The sequence below is a fragment of the Antechinus flavipes genome, chromosome 6, assembly GCF_016432865.1.
Source record: "Antechinus flavipes isolate AdamAnt ecotype Samford, QLD, Australia chromosome 6, AdamAnt_v2, whole genome shotgun sequence".
NCBI lineage: Eukaryota > Metazoa > Chordata > Mammalia > Dasyuromorphia > Dasyuridae > Antechinus > Antechinus flavipes.
In genome coordinates this window covers 105,888,161-105,909,707 of record NC_067403.1, presented here as the reverse complement: position 1 = coordinate 105,909,707, position 21,547 = coordinate 105,888,161, and the positions used below count along the sequence as shown (strand labels likewise).

At 37.4% G+C, this 21,547-nt stretch overlaps 1 protein-coding gene and 1 long non-coding RNA gene across 3 annotated transcripts in view; one reads left to right on the top strand and one right to left on the bottom strand.

Moving 5' to 3' along the window:
- The first annotated feature begins 15,957 nt into the window (after window positions 1-15,957).
- LOC127539739 (uncharacterized) lies at window positions 15,958-21,068 on the top strand. The gene is made up of 3 exons (XR_007948027.1): window positions 15,958-16,173; window positions 16,620-16,733; window positions 20,975-21,068. It is a non-coding gene; the product is annotated as an uncharacterized LOC127539739 (long non-coding RNA).
- Window positions 16,717-21,547, bottom strand: part of GALNTL6 (polypeptide N-acetylgalactosaminyltransferase like 6) — a 1,500,784-nt gene continuing 1,495,953 nt past the window's right edge. For both annotated transcript variants that reach the window (XM_051964041.1, XM_051964042.1), the window contains one exon: window positions 16,717-18,672. In XM_051964041.1, the coding sequence (XP_051820001.1) occupies window positions 18,505-18,672 (168 nt within the window). In that variant the 3' untranslated portion in view covers window positions 16,717-18,504. The remainder of the gene's footprint in view (window positions 18,673-21,547) is intronic.

Sequence of the window (21,547 nt, the reverse complement as noted above, 5' to 3'; positions counted from 1 at the left end):
GATCAAATATAATATCCTATGTTTGATATTCAAAGCTCCAACCTGCCCCAACTACCTTTCCAGTGGTCTTATAGCTCACATCTTATCTCCATCTCCTCCTTTTATATGTACTCTTTGATCCAATAACACTGGCTTTCCTGCTTCTCCTTGAACACGACTCTCTGTCTTTCTTTTCTGGGCATCTTTACTGGCTGTTCCCCATGCTTGGAATGCTCTTCTCCCTCATCTTTACTTCTCTACTTCCAGGCTTCCCTGGCTTCTTTTTAAGTTCTAGCTTAGAGCTTACTTTATGCAGGAAGCCTTTCTACTCCCCCTTAATTCTACTGCCTTCCATCTGTTGATTATTTAAAATTTATTGCATATGTAGTTTGTTTGCATATACTTATTTAACCATTGTCTCTTTTGGAGATCAGCCACTGTCTTTTGCCCTTTCTCTGTATTTCCAGTGCTTCGTGCAGTATCTGTCTGCTAGCAGATGTTTAATGTTTATTTAATCAGTTATACTTGGGATTTGGGGGAGCATGTTTTAAGAAATACTCTGAAATATGATAATTATGGAGTGTTGGGTTCACTGCTCTGGAGATAGCAGCAACAGAGGGAAGGCATTAGAATTAAGGGGGGAAAACTTCCTACAGATGATGAGATTTTAGCTTGGCTTTGAAAGAAGCTGGAAAGGCCAGAAAAGAAACACAAGAAGAGCATTCTGGACATGAAGGATATTTTCTGCCTCATTATATCATAGAATCAAAATCTCAGAATGCTAGCAGAATGTTAGGTATCTTTTATAGCGAGGGAAAAGGAGTCTCAGATAGAAAAAAAATGGCTTGTCCAAAGTTACATAACTAGATATATAACATAATAGAGCAGGACTTACTCAAATTTTTTGACTCTTTAATCTATTTCCTGTTCTATTATATCACTTGCTGCATTTTGAACTAGTCAGTCTGAACAAGTGAGATTCATTGTTAGATTCTGTTTCTCTCAGTTCATTTGATTGATCACTTCTGTACTTGAGGTTCTGATCACCTTTTATATAGAGGAGTGATCTCCAAAGAAAAACATCATTTCAGGGGCTTGTGATGGGCATCAACTAATAGGAATTGGGATCACACTCTCTTTTGCTCTCTTGCTCTGTTTCATCCCAGTCATCTGCTGGATCAAATATAAAATCCTCTGTTTGATATTCAAAGCCCTTCCTAATCTGCCCTGCCCCCCCCCCACTACCTTTCTAATCTTACACTTTCTACCCCACCATGCACTCCACATTTCAATGACACTGGTTGCCTTACAATTCCTCATACAGATCAGTTTGAAGTTCTGCCATTTTCACTGGCTGCCCCTCTATGCCTAAATTGTTTTCTTTCTTTATCTCATTTCATGACTTCCTCTAAGTACCAACTAAAATCCCACCTTCTACAAGAAGCCTGCTGTTAAATTTTAAAAATAGTGTTAAATTTTAGTACCAATAACCCCATTGGTTATTAATCACTATTTGGTGCTTTTTTGCAGACATAACCATACCTCTTCCTCTTCAATACTTATCCTAGATTGCTGTGAAAACTTCCACCCTAAGTCTAAACTTGAGGTTGGCCCCTCAGAGTGGTTATATCCTAAAGTGACTACTATTCATAGAAGTGGGGAAAAGTGGCCACTTCATCCCTTTTCCTCTTCCACTCCCTTTGCTCTATATATCACATTTTGTTTGTGGCAGGTGCTTTTTGAAAGTTCTGTGCTGGGGACAATGATTGGTGAGTAAGAGCCCCCCTCTTCCCTTTTCATTTTCCATGTGACAGATCTAGTCACACAGAATGAAAAGACATGAAAGGATGGTGATTTCTGTTATCATTCTGTTATCTTTCTCTTCAAACCCACCCATGTTTCAAATTTTCCTATTATTGTCAAGGGGATTACTACCTTTCTTCCAGTTACCCTGGTTTTTAAAACCACAGTGTCATCTCCATCATCTCACTTTCCCCCATTCTATATCCATCCATACATTAAGTTGTCAAATTTTATCAAATCTGTATCCTCACCTCTCACATTTGTTCTTTTTTTACAATTCACATACCATTTTCTTAGTTCAGGCCCTCATCACCCATCACCTGATCAGTTAGTCAATAAATATTTATTGATTATCTCCTATCAGCAGAAATGCTAATGATACAAAGAGAGGGAATTTAGTCCCTGTTCTCAAGGACTTCTCAAGAAACTTAATGGAATATAGAATATATTTGAATTATATATATATATATGTATATATATATATATATATATATATATATAGAATAAATTTGAATTAAATAACAGTGGTAACATATCAAAATTAAAAGCATTAGAAAAGGCTTCTTGTAGAAGGTGGGATTTTAGTTGGTACTTAGAGGAAGTCATGAAATGAGATAAAGAAAGAAAACAATTTAGGCATAGAGGGGCAGCCAGTGAAAATGGCAGAACTTCAAACTGATCTGTATGAGGAATTGTAAGGCAACCAGTGTCATTGAAATGTGGAGTGCATGGTGGGGTAGAAAGTGTAAGATTAGAAAGGTAGTGGGGGGGGCAGGGCAGATTAGGAAGGGCTTTGAATATCAAACAGAGGATTTTATATTTGATCCAGCAGATGACTGGGATGAAACAGAGCAAGAGAGCAAAAGAGAGTGTGAGAAAGAGAGAGAGCAAAAGAGAGAGAGAGACAGACAGAGACACAGAGACAGACAGAGACACAAAGAGACAGACAGAGTGTGAGTGTGTTGTCTTTGAGTGATGGTCAAACCTGTTCTTCAGGAAGATCATTTTTACAGCTAAGTAGAAGAATCTTGTGGCAGCAAGATTAACCAACAGGCTGTCACAAAAATCAAGGCATTAGATAAGTTCAAGATCAAGTATTATTTCATCTTTATCTCATCCTTTTTAAATGTGTATTTCTCTGTTTTATAATATACATAATTATAAGTATAGTAGTATATAAATAGTACATAATAGTCACACATAGCACAGAGTAGTACATAAATAAGTATATCTAGGAGGATATGCCTAAACATTTTTAACTGCTAGGAGCATGTGATTTTAAAAAGTTTAGAGCCCACACTTAGACTACTGAATAAGCTCCTAATTAGTCTACAATCTTCTCATTCATCTTCCATGCTGCTATCAAAATAATGCTCTTAAAACTTAAATTGTACCTGATAACTCCCCTGCTTGCAAATCTGGGGTTCTCCCCATTGTCTGTAGAATAAAATACTATCTCAGCCTGGAATTTAAGACCCTTCAAAACACCATTCCTACCTATTTTTCCAACTACATTTCATACTCTTTCTCTTCATAAACTTTATATTCCATTCTGTTCTCTCTCTCTCTCTCTCTCTCTCTCTCTCTTTTTTTTTTTGGTATGTTTTGAGGCAATTGGAGAGTTAAGTGCCCAGGATCACACAGCTAAAAAATGTTAAGTGTCTGAAACTGGATTTGAATTCAGATTTTCCTGACTCCAAGACTTGTGTTTTGCCTTCTGAACCATCGAACATCTGCCCTGAACTTTTATGTTCTAACCAAACTGCACATAATACTCTATTTCTTGCCTCTAGATATTTGTACAAATCATTCTCCATGCCTGGAAAGTCCATATACTTCATATCTGCCTGTTCTCTTCTGTCTTCCTCCAGGTTTAACTCAGTTGTCACAATCATCCCAGTATCTTTCCTGATCTTTGACCCCCTCTACTAAGTGCTCCATTCATTCTCTCGCATTATTCTTATCTGAATCCAGACTGTGTCTTCCTAGCAAAATATGTTATCTCCTTGAGAGCTGGATCGATTTCTCCTTTGTCTTTGTATTCCTACCTTCCTGAAATGAAGGTTAACAAAATAACTGGGCCAAGTACAGATTTATATCATTGAAAGCACCTAGGACATCTCCTACTTATTTGATGTCCTTTCTAATTCAACATCAAAATAAATATTTAAATAGTTAGACACATTTAATATTAATTCAAGTTAATAGGTAAGAATGACAGGTATTAGGTCATCCAAACCAAAGAAATAGTAGGCTAAGCAAATTCCTTTGTTGTGCTGAAGCAACTATGAAGATCTACACATGATAATTTGATATTGCTGTGCTGAAGCAACTATGAAGATCTACACATGATAATTTGATATTGCTTTTATATTATTTCTGGGAAACAGAAAAACATCTTGAAAACATGGCAACAAGAGTTCATAAATTTCCTTAGTTGCTAAGAATGTTTTCACATCTTCTCCCCCTCCCCTCTACAAGTTTGAAAGTACCTTTAAATTTAACTTGAGTGGATTCAATTAAACAAAAAAAATTATTAATCACTTGTTATTTGCAAAGAGCTGTTCTATGACAAATGAAAATCCTTGAGAGACAGAATTTCTGGGTAATTAGTAATCAGTTGATTAATAAGGCTAGCCAACAATCAATAAATTGATGGCCACTGATTTCTCTCAGTAACCAAAGATGACCCATGGAGAGTCTGGAAGCCTTAAATATTTTTTAAAAGGGAATTCCTCTGACAAGTGAAAATTAACCCTGATTGGTGGACATTTAATGAGGAGATAGGCTAGGAATCTTCAATTCCTTCTGCTGAGAATGTGACTTGATCATGAGATCTAGTGGTTGGGAGAGGGGGATCCATCTCCACCTAGACCACTCTGGGTAGTGTTCTCCTTTATAGCTGGATCAGCCTGGATATAGGAAAGGTACAAGGATGGGAATTCTTTTCCCCTTGGGCTAAGAACTTTCCCAGACTGGACTTTGTTTATGCTCTAAACAGAAGTTAGGTCTCCTAGTTGGGTAGGTTCTGCCCAAGATTGAAGAGCATGTTTCTTTAAGGACTAAGGATAATCTCACCAATCTGTCATGTTCTTTAGAAACTGACTTTTTTTTTTGGCTGAGGTAATTGGGGTTAAGTGACTTGCCCAGGCAGAAATTGACTTTTTATAGGATCGGAGCCTTAATGAGGAAATTGATGAAAAAAAGCTATATCCCACTTTAATAATTGGTTATTAATATAATAGTAAAATGATTTCTCTCAGCCCTAGATACTTGGGAAATAACGGAACATCCCTTCAATGAGGTTACATCCATTAGAGGGATAAATATATGTGCAGATATGTAAATATGAGATAATTAGAGGAATTGGCTATTCTAATAGTCTTCTGGTTGGTTTCTCCACCTGAAGCCTCTCTTTATTTCAATCCATCTTCCATTCATCTGCCAAAATGATCTTCCTAAAGCATAGGTCCAATCTCACCTCTATTTCCACTTTCTACTCAATAAATTCCAGTAGTTCCTTATCACCTCCAGAATAAATATAAAATCCTTTAGGGTTTTTTGTTTTTTTTTGAAGTTTGAAGGTTTCAGCTCTAAACCCTTCCCAATTTTCTCAGCTTCTTACCCTTTATTCCACATAATTTGTGATGTTGTGACTCTGGCTTCATTGCTGTTACTCACACAGTGCTCCATTTTCTGTATCTAAGCCTTTCCTTTGACTATTCTTCAGGGATAGAATGTTCTCCCTCCTCACTTCAACCTTTGTGCCTTCCTTGTCTAACTTTATACTCAGCTGAAGTCCCACCTTCTGCAGGAGGATTTTCCTTTTTCTCCCAATTGATATTGCCTTTCCTCAGCGATTGTTTTCCATTTATACTGTTTGTATCTTGTATGTATGGATTGATTTTTGCCTGTTCTTGAAGGCTGAAACTATTCCCAGTGCTTTGCACATAGTAGGTATTTAATAAATGGTTCTTGACAGATTGAAGGGGGAAGATTATTAGCACCTGGGGAAATTCAGGCAAGGCTTCATGGATTACATGTTAGCTGAGATAGGAAAACAAGATAATGATTCTGGAAAGTGACATGGGGAAGGAGAAATTCCAGACATGGGGGCCAGTCAGAGAAAAGGTATAGCTGGAATGTTGTATGTGAATAATAATAAGAGGCTGGAGTCTCTGGTCATAGAATCATAGAAGAGGAATAATGTGAAAAAAAAAGTCTTAAAAGTCTAGAAAGGGAGTTTGGAACCAGAGAATTGAGGGTTTTCAATGTGAATTTGTGACCTTTATGTCTTTGCATTTCTTCTGCCTTGTAAAGAGCAGGTGTCTCAAAATGTTGGTTGAAAGAATGAATATCTAATATAGAGTTATCACGATGTGAACTTTGCTTTAATGTCTGAATAAACTTCAGTAAGAGTCAAGAAAAAATGTTAATGTCTGACTTCATCTCTACTGAGATTTTTAAGCAAAAAACGGCATATCTGTTAAAGACTTAGCTCAAATCCTTCCTTCTCAAGATGGTCTTTCCCAGTTCTCCTCCCTTCCCCCATTTTTGTTGTTATCCAAATTGCCTCCAAATCACATTGTATCTATTGTGTATTTATGTAATTATTAGTATGTTATCTTTCCTATTAGAAGTGTGTGTAACTTGAGGGCAGAACTATGATTTTTGCCTTACTTTGTATGCCCATTGCTAAACACAGTGGATAGTAGACACTTAAATGCTTATTAAGTGACTGTATGGCATGCCATTCTACATTACATGGTGCCCTAAGGAATGCTCTATCTTTTTAGGTATGATGTCATAATAACTTTAAAAAAAACAAGAGAAGAAAATTAGTGGTAATGAGAAATAGATATATTGACTTCAGTACGTAAGGACATCCACAATCTCATTAATAATAATAACAATAACAGCTGGCATTTATATAGCATTTTAATGTTAGTAAAGGGCTTATTATCTCTTTTTATTTTCACAATTGTGGAAGATAGGTGCTCCATTTTCTAGATGAGGTAATTGAGTCAGAAGTTGAGATTTTCCCAGAGTTACAAATTCATACATTCTCAGCTTGGATTTAAACTCATCTTCCTTATTCCATTTTCATTGCTCTAGTCATTGCATCACTTATGAACATTCTCTTTCTATGGGTGCAGATGATGACCCATACATGGCTTGAAATCCTATGCAATACTTATACATTTCTTTCTGTGAATCTTTAATGATCATTTTGGAGGCTTTGTTCAAGGTCAGTTATTCAATTATGGACCCACAATGAGATTTAATTTAATTTCAGAGGGTCCTCAGATTTGGATGGGGAAAAAATTACCATCTTTATGTCAATACAAGTAATTTCTTTTGTAATTTTATTTTATGCATTTAAAAACATTCCTATGTCAAGGGGTCTAGGGGCTTTAACGGGTGACATAAGGGGTTCTATGCTAGAAGATTAGAGACTCCCTGCTTTTTAGGTCTTTTAACTTTCTAAAGCTGTAGACATTCGTGGGCTGTCCATCTACTATATTGCCTTTCCTATAAACTAGCTCACCTCCCTTTCTGATCACACATCTCTTGAATGATGTCTTTAACTTCATTTCTTATGTACAAGTCATTAGAGGTAATATTCTGTAACTTTTTTCATGCTCACTTTGTATCTCTTTGTGGTTCTCCCTTCCCCTTTCCCCAATTCTGGTTCTCTCAAGGCAGAAGTGATGGATGAATGAATGAAAAATCATTTATTAAGTGCTTACTATGTGCCAGTCAATATACTAAGCCTTTAGGCTACAAAAGTAGAAAGCCAGACAGTCCCTGCCCTTTGAGAGCTTATATTCTACTATGGAACCCAGTACACACTGGGGAGGGACAGCCAAGAAAAGAAAGGAAAAATTGGATAGTTCATTGGGAGGCCATTTTCAAAGGCTTTAGTAGTGTTGATTTTGAAGTAGAGTAGATCTCAGAGCAAGATTGGTGAGAACTGGACTGCACTGTGACAAGACAGAACAAGACAGAATATGATTGGAGTGAAGATGAGGATGAAAGTTCTCAGGAGGTGATTTGGCTCCTCACAATTATGATCTCCAAGGGTTTGTTTAAAGGCTGGGAGCAGGGATGGTATATAGTTGTGTCTGGGGAGAAATTATGGGTTCAAAGAAGTTCAAAGCTGATTGTTCCCACAATCCCCAGCCACATAGACTCACTGAGCAAGAATTCATCTGTACATTTTAAATTCTTGGAGAAGTTCTCTTGGACTGCCTATTGAAAAATTGCTATCCATTCTTTTCTAGTGCTTTAAAAGCAGACATCTGTGTGGGAGAAATGGGAGCATAGAAGCATAGGGTGCAAATTAGAGAGAAGGGGAGCAAGTTACAGAGATGATTACCGGAACTAAAGGATCTTCTCTATTTTTGGAGAGCAGATGCCGGAAGACTGATCAGGTGGAGAAGTCTGGAGGTGCTTGCTTTTTGTTTGGCATATTTTCAAATATGCCCCTTTCAAATAACAGGAACAGTGTGCACTCTGGGGTGGTGCCTCCTAAGTGCCTAAGCCTGGCTGATCAGAAACTCAGAACACAGGGATGAAAGGACTAGGGAGAGGATGGGCAGGAAATGGGAGAGGGTGAAATCTAGCAAAAGGGATTTGAAAAGTAGCCTCACTTCAGGGTGTACAGTATAGCCCGAGGAGGGACATGCAGATGTACAGTCCATCCAGCAGCTGCCTTTCTTTATGGATGACAGATTTCATCATCATCTTCAGAAGCTGCCACTGCAGCTTTGACTCATAGCTTGTCATGCATTCTTGCCATCAGGGTTTTTCTCCTCCATTTGAAACTATAGATAGTTAAATTTTTTTTTTTTCTTCTGACAACCGAATGATGCCTGTGGAATGTCCCTGGCTAAAGCCATTCCTGGCTTTTGCAATGAAAGATTTAAAAATATATATTCTTTTTCTACCCTGAGAAAATTTTGCTCTTCACTCCCTTCCCTTTTATGGATAGCCCTAAAGACAGCTTTATTTTTAGGGAATTCTGCAAGGTGGACTTTGTAGGTGTTCCAACTGTCATCTTCATATACAGAAAGCAACTCCTTGCTTCACATGTGCTAGCATTTCTATAATGAGATTATTTCCTTGACATTCCTGTCACTCTGATACTTTCCTGTTGCTGCTTCCAGGATTTAAAAAAAAAAAACCCAACAATATTCTCTTAAAGAAATTCAGCTGCAGATATTAACCTCTCCTTTCCTTCTTCCCTATCCTTTATGGCTTTTCTATCCCCAAATCTTATTTCTTCTTTGGATAAATAAGGTGGAATAGGATCTGTTCCTTTTTTTTTTTTTTTTTTTTTTGCAAGCTTTTACAAGACTCAGCTACCCTGGGGACAGTATTTGGTCCTTTTGATATGTGTTGCACTCCTCTAGATATAGATTTGGGCCCTAAAGCAAAATCATTTGCATCTGGCAAGTTCCTCCTCTCCCAGGTTCTGATCACATGTTGCTGCCTCTGTGCTGTGTGATTGTTCCTATATGGCCTATTGTTGGGGGTGGGGGCACATCATAAATCCCAATAGCCAGTTCTCATATATAGAAGGGATAACAACCACATACAAAGAACCTCTCCAGCATCCTTAGTGCTAGTAAAAATAGCATGAGAGAAAATTGAAAAGAGAGGTGAAGATTATTTAGGAAGATTTTGATAGGGTCATAGATCCAGAGCTGGGTGGAATTTCAGAGGCTCTCCCTCCCCATTTTATAGATGAGAAAATGGAGACCTAGGGAGTTTAAGGTATAAGATGGTTTATTTTCCCCTCTCAGAGGAGCTGAACTACTTGAAGTAAATTGAAACATGAACTTTAGAATAGATTTCATAATCATAAAATTGATGAGGACATTAGGTACCATCACCTCTGACCCTTTCATTTTAGAGATGAAGAACCTGACACTCAAAGAAGTTAGAAAAAAAATGATAACTAATGGACAGTTCTTGTACTTGATTGGCTTTATAACACATCAAGAAAACACAAAGAAGATTGGAAGAATGTAGGGAAGACATAGTGAAATTTCTATAGTGAAATTATGGAAAGACATGGCCAAGAGCAACATAGTCTGGATGATACTATGTGCATAATTGTGGGGAGAACCCACATTTACAAGATCTATGAAGTGGAGTGTTCAAGGAATATTAGTCATATCTAAGATCATTCTTTTTATCTTTTGGAGAATAAGTTTGCAAAATATTTGTCAGGTACTTACAGAAATTAATGTTTTGTTTCTTAAAGACACAGTCAGCCTGGTTTGTTTTGGAAATTTGCTAGTCCCCTGAACCCTAGAGTCCATTTTGCATGATCCTAGCTCCAACTCTCTGGCTTATTTGTTCCCATCCAACTGCAGGTAGCTTTTTAAAAAATACCTTTGTGTTCCATTCTTTTCTAAAACATCCAATAATAACTGGCTAACATTTCTCAGGACAGGTGAGAGAATTATATAAGAATGAAATAGATATGAATATATGGTATTAAATGTCTGGAGGGCACAAGATAGAAAAACCGGTAGCATGAATGGAAAGTTGGCTGAATGAAGCTTGTTTTATGTAGTGTGCTTTGAAAAGAGGATGTGATTAAACAGGTGTTTATTAATGTGCCCACATGGTATAGTGGATAGAGAGCTGACTTTGAAGTCAGAAGCTCCTGGGGTTTAAGTCTCACATTCCTGGCTCTAGGCAAATTATTTAACCACATAGTACTCTGGGTAACCCTTTAAGACTAATTGCAGAGAGAATGCCAAACCTGCTTTAATAAAGGAGTTTTCCTCCCCTGAAGTTCCTTATTCCCTTACTAACACACACACACACACACACACACAGATGCATACCCACAATATTTTAGAGTGAGTGAATCACAAAATTTTAAAGCTGGCAGATAATTTAGAGCTCATCTAGTTCAATCTTCTTAATTTATAGATCAGAAAACTGAGGCCCAAAGAGATCACTTGCTAAAGGTTACATAGCTAGTAAATGGCTGATGTGGGACCAGAACGTATTTTTCTGAATTGTAGATATGGGGTCCCTTAACAGTCACTCACATGCCATTATAAAGTAATCTATGTACTGTGAATTTGGTTTGAGTAATGGTGTTAGCTAAAGAGAGATCTTGGAGGTAAAAGAATGATCCTGGTTCTGTCACTTGCTATTTCACTTCTATTTATCACTTGTCATATCTGTTCCTCCATTTTCTTATCTATCAAATATAAATAATGACTTTTCACTTACCTATCCCATATGGGAAAATTAAAAAAATGACAGATATAGAAATGTTCTGAAAATTTCAGAGCCTTTTACAAACTTATTAATTTGTCCATTAATGAATATATTAATTTATTAATTTCAGAGCCGTTTACAAACTTATTAATTTGTTTATTAATGAATATAACCACTAAAATGTGGGGAAAAACTGAGAGGCTAGTTATTTGCTTTGTCTTCTCTGAGCCTTGTGTCTAAAAACTTTTACAGAGTCTTAAACAAGTTAAAGAGACCTTAGAAACCATCTAGTCTGAACCATATCTAATCTGGGATGCCAATAGAATATGAGCTCCTTGAGGAGAGGAATTGTTTGGCTTTTGTCATTGTTTCTGCAGTGCTTGGCACAGTGACCGCTAGAGTAGATCCCGTTGAAGGAATGAATATTCCTAAAAAGCAGTTCTCCAACATCTTGACATCCTCAAGTTATAGAGAACTCTATCCCTGTGCCAACTAATTCCACTTTGGAACAACTCTAACCTGCCTTGCTGAAACCTGTCTTTTTGGCAGCTTCCATTGTTCCACTCTCTGGGGCCAAGCAGACCACCTCTAATCACCAATTATTATCTCCCTTTTGCTTTTCTTCTTTAGGCTGAATTTCTTTCCAAAATTCAAACTATTTAATTTTGTTCTCTTCAAATAAGAGCTATTATAGGAAGAGCTGAACTAGAAGAAATAGATTTAATGTAGTAAAAGAGACAGTTCAGATATTTTAAAAAAATACATTTTGATCAAGAAGGATTTTTATTTAAAAAAAACAACAACCAGAAAATGGAATTTGTAGAGATCAAAGGATCACAAAGATGGATTTAGAACTGAAAGGGATCTTAGACTTGAAGACCCAAAGAGCCAGTCATTTTAGATAATTACCAGGTAGATAATTGGCCATTTTTTGTTAGTCGGACTTGGCTAGCTCTATTGGTAGGAAGGGGGCTGGACATGATGCTTTTTTTGAACATCGTAGAAACGTTACAAGTCAGAAGCATTTTGCCTTTCTGTAGAGGCAGGGGCAGTAGATGAGGAGAGGGGACAAATGAGGTAGCAGGTAGATGGGCTCATATCGCTGCAGGCTAGAGTAAGTCACCAGCAACAATGAGGCCCCAGAACACAACCAAGCCTCTGGGCCTCCAGCAGGGCCCCTCTGCTGGGCTGGACATGTGTGGAGAACAGATCTCAGCAGGAGGCACAGACAGCCTTTGTATGGGGAGCACTTTTCAAGGCAGGAGGGAAGCATTATTTGATGGACTCTCAGTGTTAAACAACATGGCACATCTCTGGATGGTTGGGAGATAACGCTGGCACCCTGGCTTTGGTATGGGGGGTAGGGAGCTCAGGGAAGCAAAGGCCAACCTTGAGACCAGCAAGCTGAATCACAAATAGCTCAGTGCCTGTGGCCATAAATCTAAGATTTTTTCTTATGTGCATGCAGAGGGACGCTCAGAGACATCACAGGGTGATGTCCCTGCCAAGGTAAGAAGCTCATGACTTCACCCTAATGGCCTCCTGGGGATGGATGCGTGTTCTCTGTGTCAGACTGTTAGGATGACCTTAATTCTTAGTACTTTAGCCAAGCAGTAATTGGGATCAGAGGAAGTGCTTCTCCTAAAGAAAAGACTGTCATGCAATAGCCTATAGCACTTGAAATGTATATCAGAGAAACAAGGGGCTTTCCAGGTCCAGAACTAGCAGTTTTTAATCCTGGGGTACAAAATGTGCTCCACAAAATGTGGAGAGGTGAGAGTAACTCTGGGAAATGAGGAGACACTGGTTGATGGATTCTTTAAGGATGTTAATTAATTTCCTTAAGGTATTAAGGGATGAAGGGCAGGTGGCAGGGTATCTGCTAGGCTCTGGATTGTGGCTACTTCCCTTTCTAACTGATAATAACTAACTTTTTTTTGTTGTTTCTATACTGTTGAAGGACTGAACATGCTACCAGTTCTCCCTCTAAATTTTGGCAGTCTGGATCAAAATCCTGGTTGCATCGCAAAATTATGTCTGTGAAGCTGGCCCACTCTACCTGTATCATTTGATTTTATATAAATGCCCCTCTTCTATCATGGCCTGCCCTGGGAATATCATAGCACAAATATCCCTTCTTGAATGGGAAAGTATGACTTGGGAGAAAGAGGCAGCTCAGACAGAAAATTGTCAAAATGTGCCTTTGCCTCCTGGCCACGTGAACCAAGGCAAGTCACTTAACCCTTAATGTCCCAAGCAAAGCTTTGAAGGTTTGGTTGTAGGAGATAGAGATTTGTATCAATGGAGTTTCCTCATTATGAAATCTGGTCTTCCCATCCCAGATTGCTGTGTTTTTCTTTTCTCCTCTAGATATGCTTGCTTTATTATTGTATTATTATATTCTGTATTATTATATGTTTTGCTATATCTGTCACAGGAACCTTAAAGGCCATTTGATTCTACTTGTCCACTGTACAGGCCATGAAACAGAGGCCCAGAGAGTGTGATTTTTCCATTATAGACATACAGTTTGTTAACAGTGGAGATAGGATTTAACTCTACGTCCTTTGACTTGGAATTTGTTTTTCCCATTTTTACTTTGTTACCTCTGAGGTTTTATTTTGTTATTTATTATTGTTGGCAATATTTTGAAATATAATTGCTCATTTCATTATAGTTAGTCAGATGCCCAGAGAGTTTCTTCCATCACCTAAGGCAAGGTGAAAAATCATTCTTTATTACCCAGTTTTGTTTATATCCTGAGGTTCTTAGAATGATTCATTGCCAACCAAAATTCAGGTATTGGAGTTGAGCTTATAATTGTTAATTTTTTAAGCATCACATAAATAGGAATTCATTCACAGGTTTTTAGCTGGATTTGAATCATATGTAATCTCTTCATTATTTAAATACCCAAAGCCCAATAAGTGGTGTTAGGTACCTATTTTAGCAACCCCAAGTTTTGTATTCCCCACTGAGACCTCAGATTAATAGATATATATGAAAATGAATATGTAGTCAGATTATTCTTATCGATTACATGGCAAGGCCAATGAAACCAGATAGCATCTGACCTTGGCATTCATGCTGTCTAACAAATAAATATTTTTTTAAAAGATTAGTTTACTTTTTCTCTCTTGCCTGTCCAATTCAGGTTCTTTTATGGAAGTATATAATAAGATTTAATTAATCCAACAGATGAACATTTGAAGTAGCATTTTAACTCCTTTAAAAACATTCTCTAAATTAATATTTTTCATCTCATTTAAACATTTTTCATTATGCTAATAGCTCACTGTCTTATTTTCCTGATTTTAAATTACACTTTTTTTTTTTTTAAGGAAAAAAAAAACCCTGGGAGCACAGTGGATAGAGCACCAGCTCTGAAGTCAGGAGGACCTAAGATCAAATCTGGTCTTAGACACTTAACACTTCCTAGCTGTGTGACCCTGGGCAAGTCACTTAACCTCAATTGCTTCAGGGAAAAAAGAAAGAAAGAAAGAAAGAAAAAGAAAGAAAGCAAACCCTTTCCAGATAATCTTTTGAATTATTTTACAAAAGAAATATATGTGAAATATTTAAATTAACTGAAAGGCAGGATAGTATAATGTAGAAAGAACTAGACCTAATGTCAAGAAAACCTGGATTCAAATTCTGCCTTTTATATGCCTTGGTTTCATGCCCTTGGTCAAGTCACAGACACTCTAGGTGTCTCCAATAAACTCATTAAGACTATAAATTATAGCTGAGTTGCAGATATTCAGTGGAATAGGAGTTTTCAAAATTTTATAGTTGACTCATTTCCCAAAACACATTTATAATTTTCAGTACCAATAGTAATAGATGTTCAATGAGTACAGAGATTGTTCTATTGTGGTTTTATAAATTTCTGACCATTTCTTCTGAGTGTTAGATCCTTCTAAGGAGACCTATTTTCTTTACTTCTGTTCATTCTTTTTTTACTCTTTACACATTTTTTCCCTCCATCTGAATGTTTCCTATTTGCCAATATGGTGAGGTAGCTTAATAAGCCTGATTTGGCAGCTTGACATTATTAAGATTGACTTTCTGGTTTTATAATTCCATTTTACCTCAGTTCAGAATCCCCTTAATCATAGACAACCTTTATTCATTCTAGTTATTGCAATATCTTTTCAGCAGAGGAATGAGTTTCCCTAAGAGTAAGATGGTAGGCCAGTCCATCTTTGTGCATCCCAAACATACCTGCTTTTTCAAAGAAGGTTGTGGCAAGTTTCACATGGAAATATCCCAAAGCAGCATTTCAAATTGGGATCTTCCATTTTATTAGAATCTAGGGAGGACCCTTCAGCCTCAATATAAAAAATAATACCCAACGATTTAATGACATAATGTGAATTTTTATGGGACTCATCTAACTCTACAGCCAGATTGCTCTTTGAACACTGTGATAAATCTTCACTCACTCTCTGGAATTGTTCAACACACAGGTTAATTTCCCACTATTGATTTTCTCTGCTATGCATCTTGAATGCTTCAAGATGTCTTGACCTACACAAAATCTCTTGGTGACTGTCAGTTTAAGAAAAGCTCTTCACAAGCGTACTTGAAAATTCAGTAAAGAAAACTAAATGAATCAGCCCCCATTCTTAGGCAGGACAGTTTAACTAGATATTGTAGTTAGCTGTCAAAGATGGAGGAAATCATCCAAATTTATGAGCTGTTTTGTGCATTAATTAACATTCCAAAAGTGAATGCTGATGCTATGTGAAAATGTAATCAGAGCATGAAAGAAAGTATTCACATTGGTCTTGTCTAGTGAGGGCGGGAGGGGTGGGTGGGGGGAGAGAGAGAGAGAGAGAAAGAGAGAGAGAGAGAGAGAGAGAGAGAGAGAGAGAGAGAGAGAGAGAGAGAGAGAGAGAAAGGGAAGGAGGGAGGGAGGGAAGTGAAGGGAAAGGAGAAAGAGAGAATGGCTAGTGGGGAAAGTACTACTTCTGTAGTCAGCTCTGGGTTCAAATTTCCCCTCTGATACTTATTATGTGTATTATCTTTGTCTCTTTAGGTTTTCATTTGCTTATCCAAATCTATGATTCCTGACTATATATAATATGAAACTGTGAGAAGGTCATGGTACATAAAGGAAGCATCATGGACTGATATCAAGTAAGAAGCCAGGATTTTAGTTCTGATTCTGTCATTAACTGTGATTTTAGAATATTGGATTTGAGGCAAAAGAACTGCCCTCCCCTCCCTCAATTAAAAAAATGATAAGAGAATGGACTTCATTTTCATATAAAATAAATGGGATGAGTAGAATATTATATGCCTTCAGTTCTTAATGCTGACTTCTGATTCTACCCCCTTATTAAAAAACCTCTGTGCATACTTGAGAAAGGTATGTCTCTTTCAGACTCATTTTCTGCATTTTGTAAAATGAGGGGTTTAGAGGAGGTGAAGTCTGAGATCTCTTCCAGTTTTAAGTCTATGATTATATGAATTTTGGGCAAATCACTTAATATTTCCAATTTCAGTTTTAGAGTCAGTAAAATGGATGGGGATTGGCTTAAAGAAACTCTCTGATAACTTGTAACTTAAATTTTCTGATTCAGGATCCAGGATGATATATTAATTGTATGAGAGCTAAAACAGAGATGAAATGGTCTTACCATCTGCCTGGAAAGACTGAGAAATGCACCATGTGTACAATTCTGTCATGTGAAAAGGTACTTTAATGTTTGTTTTTCCCTAGTGCCAACAAAAATGACCTCCTCTTTGAAATACTATGCCATTAGCAGAAGGTAGTGTCAGAATTCTGTTATTAATAGAAATTTCCACTACGTAGTCCCAAATGTAACAAACACAAACAAAATAATTCTTCTACTAAGCTCCCAGTACTGTGCAAACTGAACTTTTGGGAACCTAGTCATTTTAGTTAATGACCAGGAGCCAGGCCTTATTCCAGTTTAAGCATCTCCTCATGGATACTAAAGAAATTATACCATATCAATCTTACTCCATTTCCTGCCTTAGTAAATGTTATGATTGAATAAGAATCAAACAATTCAAGTCTCTAAAGGGAATGGAATGGTAAATATAGACTTCCTGAGGAAATCCTTCTCCAAAGTGCCATATTGTTTTGCATCTCCTGTGACATTTCTCTCTGGCCTCGTATTTGATCATGATGAATTTGAAAGTTAGCTAAGTTAAGTGATATATAACTTCATGACAGATTCTAGTTTCTCTAAAGATTAAAAATGACAAGAGAATGGACTTCATTTCCTCAATTGTAAAATTAGTGGGCTGGGTGGGGTGTTGTGTGCAACCCGTTCTTAATGCTGGAAAGACTGAGGCTTGAGTTTGGGAGTTTTTAGCTAAAGTAAATGAATCACATGTCCATATTGCTTCTGGCACCAATATGGTGGGTCCCTGGGAGGGGAGGACTGCTAGTCTCCAAAAACAGAGCAGATTAAAACTTCTCTTCCAAGTAGGATTGGGATTGGGCCCATGTAGAAAGTCTCAAAAAGTAAAATGAAATGAGGGAATTAGCCTAGATGGTCTCTGAAGTCCCTTCTAGATATTAGATTAATATTTTAAGAAGTTCTAAAATTAATTACTTCAACAATATGTATTGTATGGACTACATGTCTGCTATACAGGATCAATTAGTCTAGCTAAATTTAGAAGAGGCTCATCATTAGGTTGGTTTCAGGAAGATCAAAATTTTTTTTTTTTTTTTGGTCATAGCCACTGTACTATTCACCTTTCATTCAGTTATAGGGGACTTCTGAGCTGTGTTGGGAAGATGGAGTCTGCACACCAATGGAATGATAGTTCCTGAAAAAATGGACATAAAAAGTCCAAATTCTATGTCCTTGAACACTGCCCTCCCCTGCCATTTTAGCAACAAACAGATAGCAGTACTCTAAAGTCAGCTGCAGCAGTCTAAGGGTTAAACCTGCTTAACCCATTTTTATTAAGAGAATGGCACCAAAAGTATAGTTTGTCCACTTGTGGGGATAGCCTACGGTCCCTGAAGTGGGGCTAGTTCTAAACCTGTGATAGCTTCAGGTTTTCCATAGCAGTCATGCACTCATTTTTTTCCCCCTCCCTCACCCACCCCGCCCCCAATTAATAGCATCCATTCATAGCTACTCACTACTGCAGGATTTGACCTGAGAAATGCTAGGATTTTGTTTCACTTTATTAACTCAGAAGTTGTTTTGAAAAGTCCTTAATAAAGTTTGCCCTTGACCAGCAAGGGAAATGCCAGTCTGTAGTTCTCCGAAGCAGCTGGTGAGGTTCTCAGCCAAGTTGTTCAGATGCAGGAAGTCCATGGTGGCAGCTTACTGGGCTCTGCCATGGCATCTCCTTAATCCTTTAAACAGGCTTCCTGGATCTAGGAAATTTAATTCCTGACTCCTTCGACCCAGATGCCGCTGGCCGAAATTTCATTTGCAATCTGCATGTCATTGTCCCTTTTGTCCTCCTTTCTTTCTAGGAGCTGATGTTGCTGTTCACTTTTTCTAAAATAGTCATGTTAATGTGTTCAAAAATCCACTGCTGAGTCTCCGAGAGAGGGTCACATCTGTTCATGAAAATCTTTTTCTCTGATGGGTTGCAGTCAATGCAGCTGTTGCTCACTGGATGGAATAAAGTTTTGTCCTAGAGACACCAGAAAGGAAAAAAAAAAAAGAGAGAGAGACTGAAATAAGTAATGGCCCGTACCTAGAATGTGTTCTGGAATTCTTTCATCAAGTAGTATTAGAGCACACAATTGAGCAGATTTTATTTCCTCTGTGTGTCTTAGTTTTCAGAATGCCACTAGTGTTAAAATAAAAGACAAACCTGAAACTGAAGGCCTGAGTTTTTAAAAGGATTTCCTTTTAGGGCACTGTGTCATTTCTTTGGGAACCTCTCAGAAGGATCATAGATGTGAAACTTAGAGGGAAGGATCTTAGGCTAGAAGTCATGGAAAAGCAAGGAGGCTCAGAGATAAAATGACAAAGCTGAGATTGGTAGATAGGTCCGGAGGCTCCAAATTCAGGGCCCTTGTCAATCTACCATATTGTCTCACTCCCAGGAGTCTTGAGGATTATTCCATAGTTAATCCACACTCAAATAGCCAGAGAAGACACCATTTGTTTCCCAGATAAATTGCAACAGGGTTTTTAATGCATATTGAGGCTTTGAAGTTGAAGGTTTCAGTAGTTGTACTAGGATGGTGAATTCTGAGATAAGGGCAGATCTGACAGATGTAAGCTCCTTGAGTGAAAGTCTAATTAGGGAACAACTCTGTTATCTGGAGTTGGCTCTAGTTGTTTTCTTTTAAAAATTTCATTGTGTAAATAAGGGAAAGGAAGCTGGTATTTAAAAGAAAAGACTTCCTCTTGATTAAATAAGATAATAAAGCTTGTTCTAAGTGTTAAAACCCTAGATGTAAATGTCAGCTATTAGAGACCTGGCAGAAATAGAACTTTTTTTGTAGAACCAGAGTCACTATGGAGCATAGTGAATAAAGGACTGGCTTTTCAGGAAGACCTGGTTTTAAATATCCTTTAGGACATATAACTGGATGTTTGACTTTGAGCAACTCCCTAAACTATGGAAGATCTGTATTCGATGAAGGTCTTTCCTTCTCAGATTGATTCTTTTGTGAAGACAAATCAGGTTATCCTTTGCCTCTATTCTTACCAACCCTTTAATTATCAAATGGGTGTTAGTTCTTACAAACTGAGACCTGGGGAAGACCTAGCTGATAAAGGCCAAAGTCTCCCATTGGTTTGAAATGCCTCTGGAGGAGAATGAGATCTGCTTTACTCAAATTCAGTTCATTTGAACATCACGACATTACCCTTCTCAAGTCAAGAATGGAGGACAAATAACAATAATCTAATGAAAGATTTCAATTCTAGAATCTCCCAACATCTAACAAATTATAAGCCTAGACCCAAAAAATAAAACTGTGCTTTTACTACAAAGTGCTGACATAATGAAAACCCAAACTTGTGATTAACCTCAAGTATGGGATATTTAAAAATGAATAGTTTATGCTTCTTTAGCACTTTACAGATATTATCTCATTTGATCTTCACAACAACCCTGGGACTAGTTGCTAGTAAGAGTTCCATTTTACAGTTGGGGAAACTGAGATTAATTGGTCATATTTGAACTAAGGTCCAGTGTTCCAACTACTTTGCCATCAAATTGCCTTTTTATAAAATACAAAGTATTTTCCTCTATCTCAATCCTAGAGCAGTAATGGTCAAATTCAAATAGAAATGGAGGCCACTAAAAGATAAGGTAAGGATCCCTGTAGGTGGCATAGTAAACTTAGAAAACCATGTATTTACATTATATATGTTCTATTTTGTTTCTATTTATTTTGTTAAATATTACCCAATATAATCTGGTTTGGACTGCTTACATGTCACAGATGCCTGTGTTTTACACCTTTGCCCTAGAGTATTATGACTTCCCTTTAATAAGTGAAGAAAGAGGCTGAGAGAGGAAATTCTAGGACCTCTGATACTTTAGTCTAGTGCTTACCTCCTTACCTTACAAAGGTATGTGTGTGTTTGAGAAATACTGGCTATTTCCTTTGACCATAGAACATGATTCCTGTTAGGTCCCTTCCCCTTCTGAGATAGAAAACTTTTCAGGTACTCTATATTTCCAGGTGGTTATCCATTTTCAAGAATTGATCAACTTTTGATATTGTTTCATCCAATCTTTTTTTGTAGTCAGTGTACAAAGGAAACAAGGAATAAACAGGAGTTTAGGGAGGGGAAATACAAAGGCATATTATTCTTTCCTACTCTATTTAAAGTGCAAATGGATCTAGGGTTTCTTGAAATTGTTTCATTTATGGGGTGCAAAGCTCCTAACACTGAATTCTGGTCTGACCAAAATTTTCTGACTTTTCTGTTTACCTTTCCCCCTTCTCCTACCTGAATATGGTACAAAGGAACTCTGGAGGCATGCTGGAGAATGCCAGAGGGAAGAAAAGAAAATAGATAATTTAAAGAGGGAGAAAAAGATCATGGCCTATATCCACATCGGTGAGATCCTCTTCTTCTAGATCACAGATTTCTTTGACAGAGTCAGGTAAATCCTTGGGCAATGGTTTTGTGTACCTGTTTTTTCCTTCTGATTCTGGCTGGAGTTCTAATGTGGTTTTTCTTTTCTTTACCATTTGAGCCTTAAGATATATAGGGTATCTTCTAAGATACTGAGTTGGAGATAAAGGCCTTATTTCTAAAATCTTAAATTGATTAGAATAAGGACTATTCCCCAAATGATAAGTGATCTTAAAGTATGAACAGGTACTTCTCAAGAGAAGAAATCCAGGCTACTTATAGTCATACACACACATAAGCTTAATAATTGGAGAAATGCAAATTAAAGCAATTCTGAGGTTCTACCACTCACCAGATTGGCAAAGATGATAAATATTGGAGAGACTGGGGGTGGGGGGTGGGGATATACATTAATGGGCCAATAAATGTGTACAAACATCCCAGAAATGCAAGGCATGCCT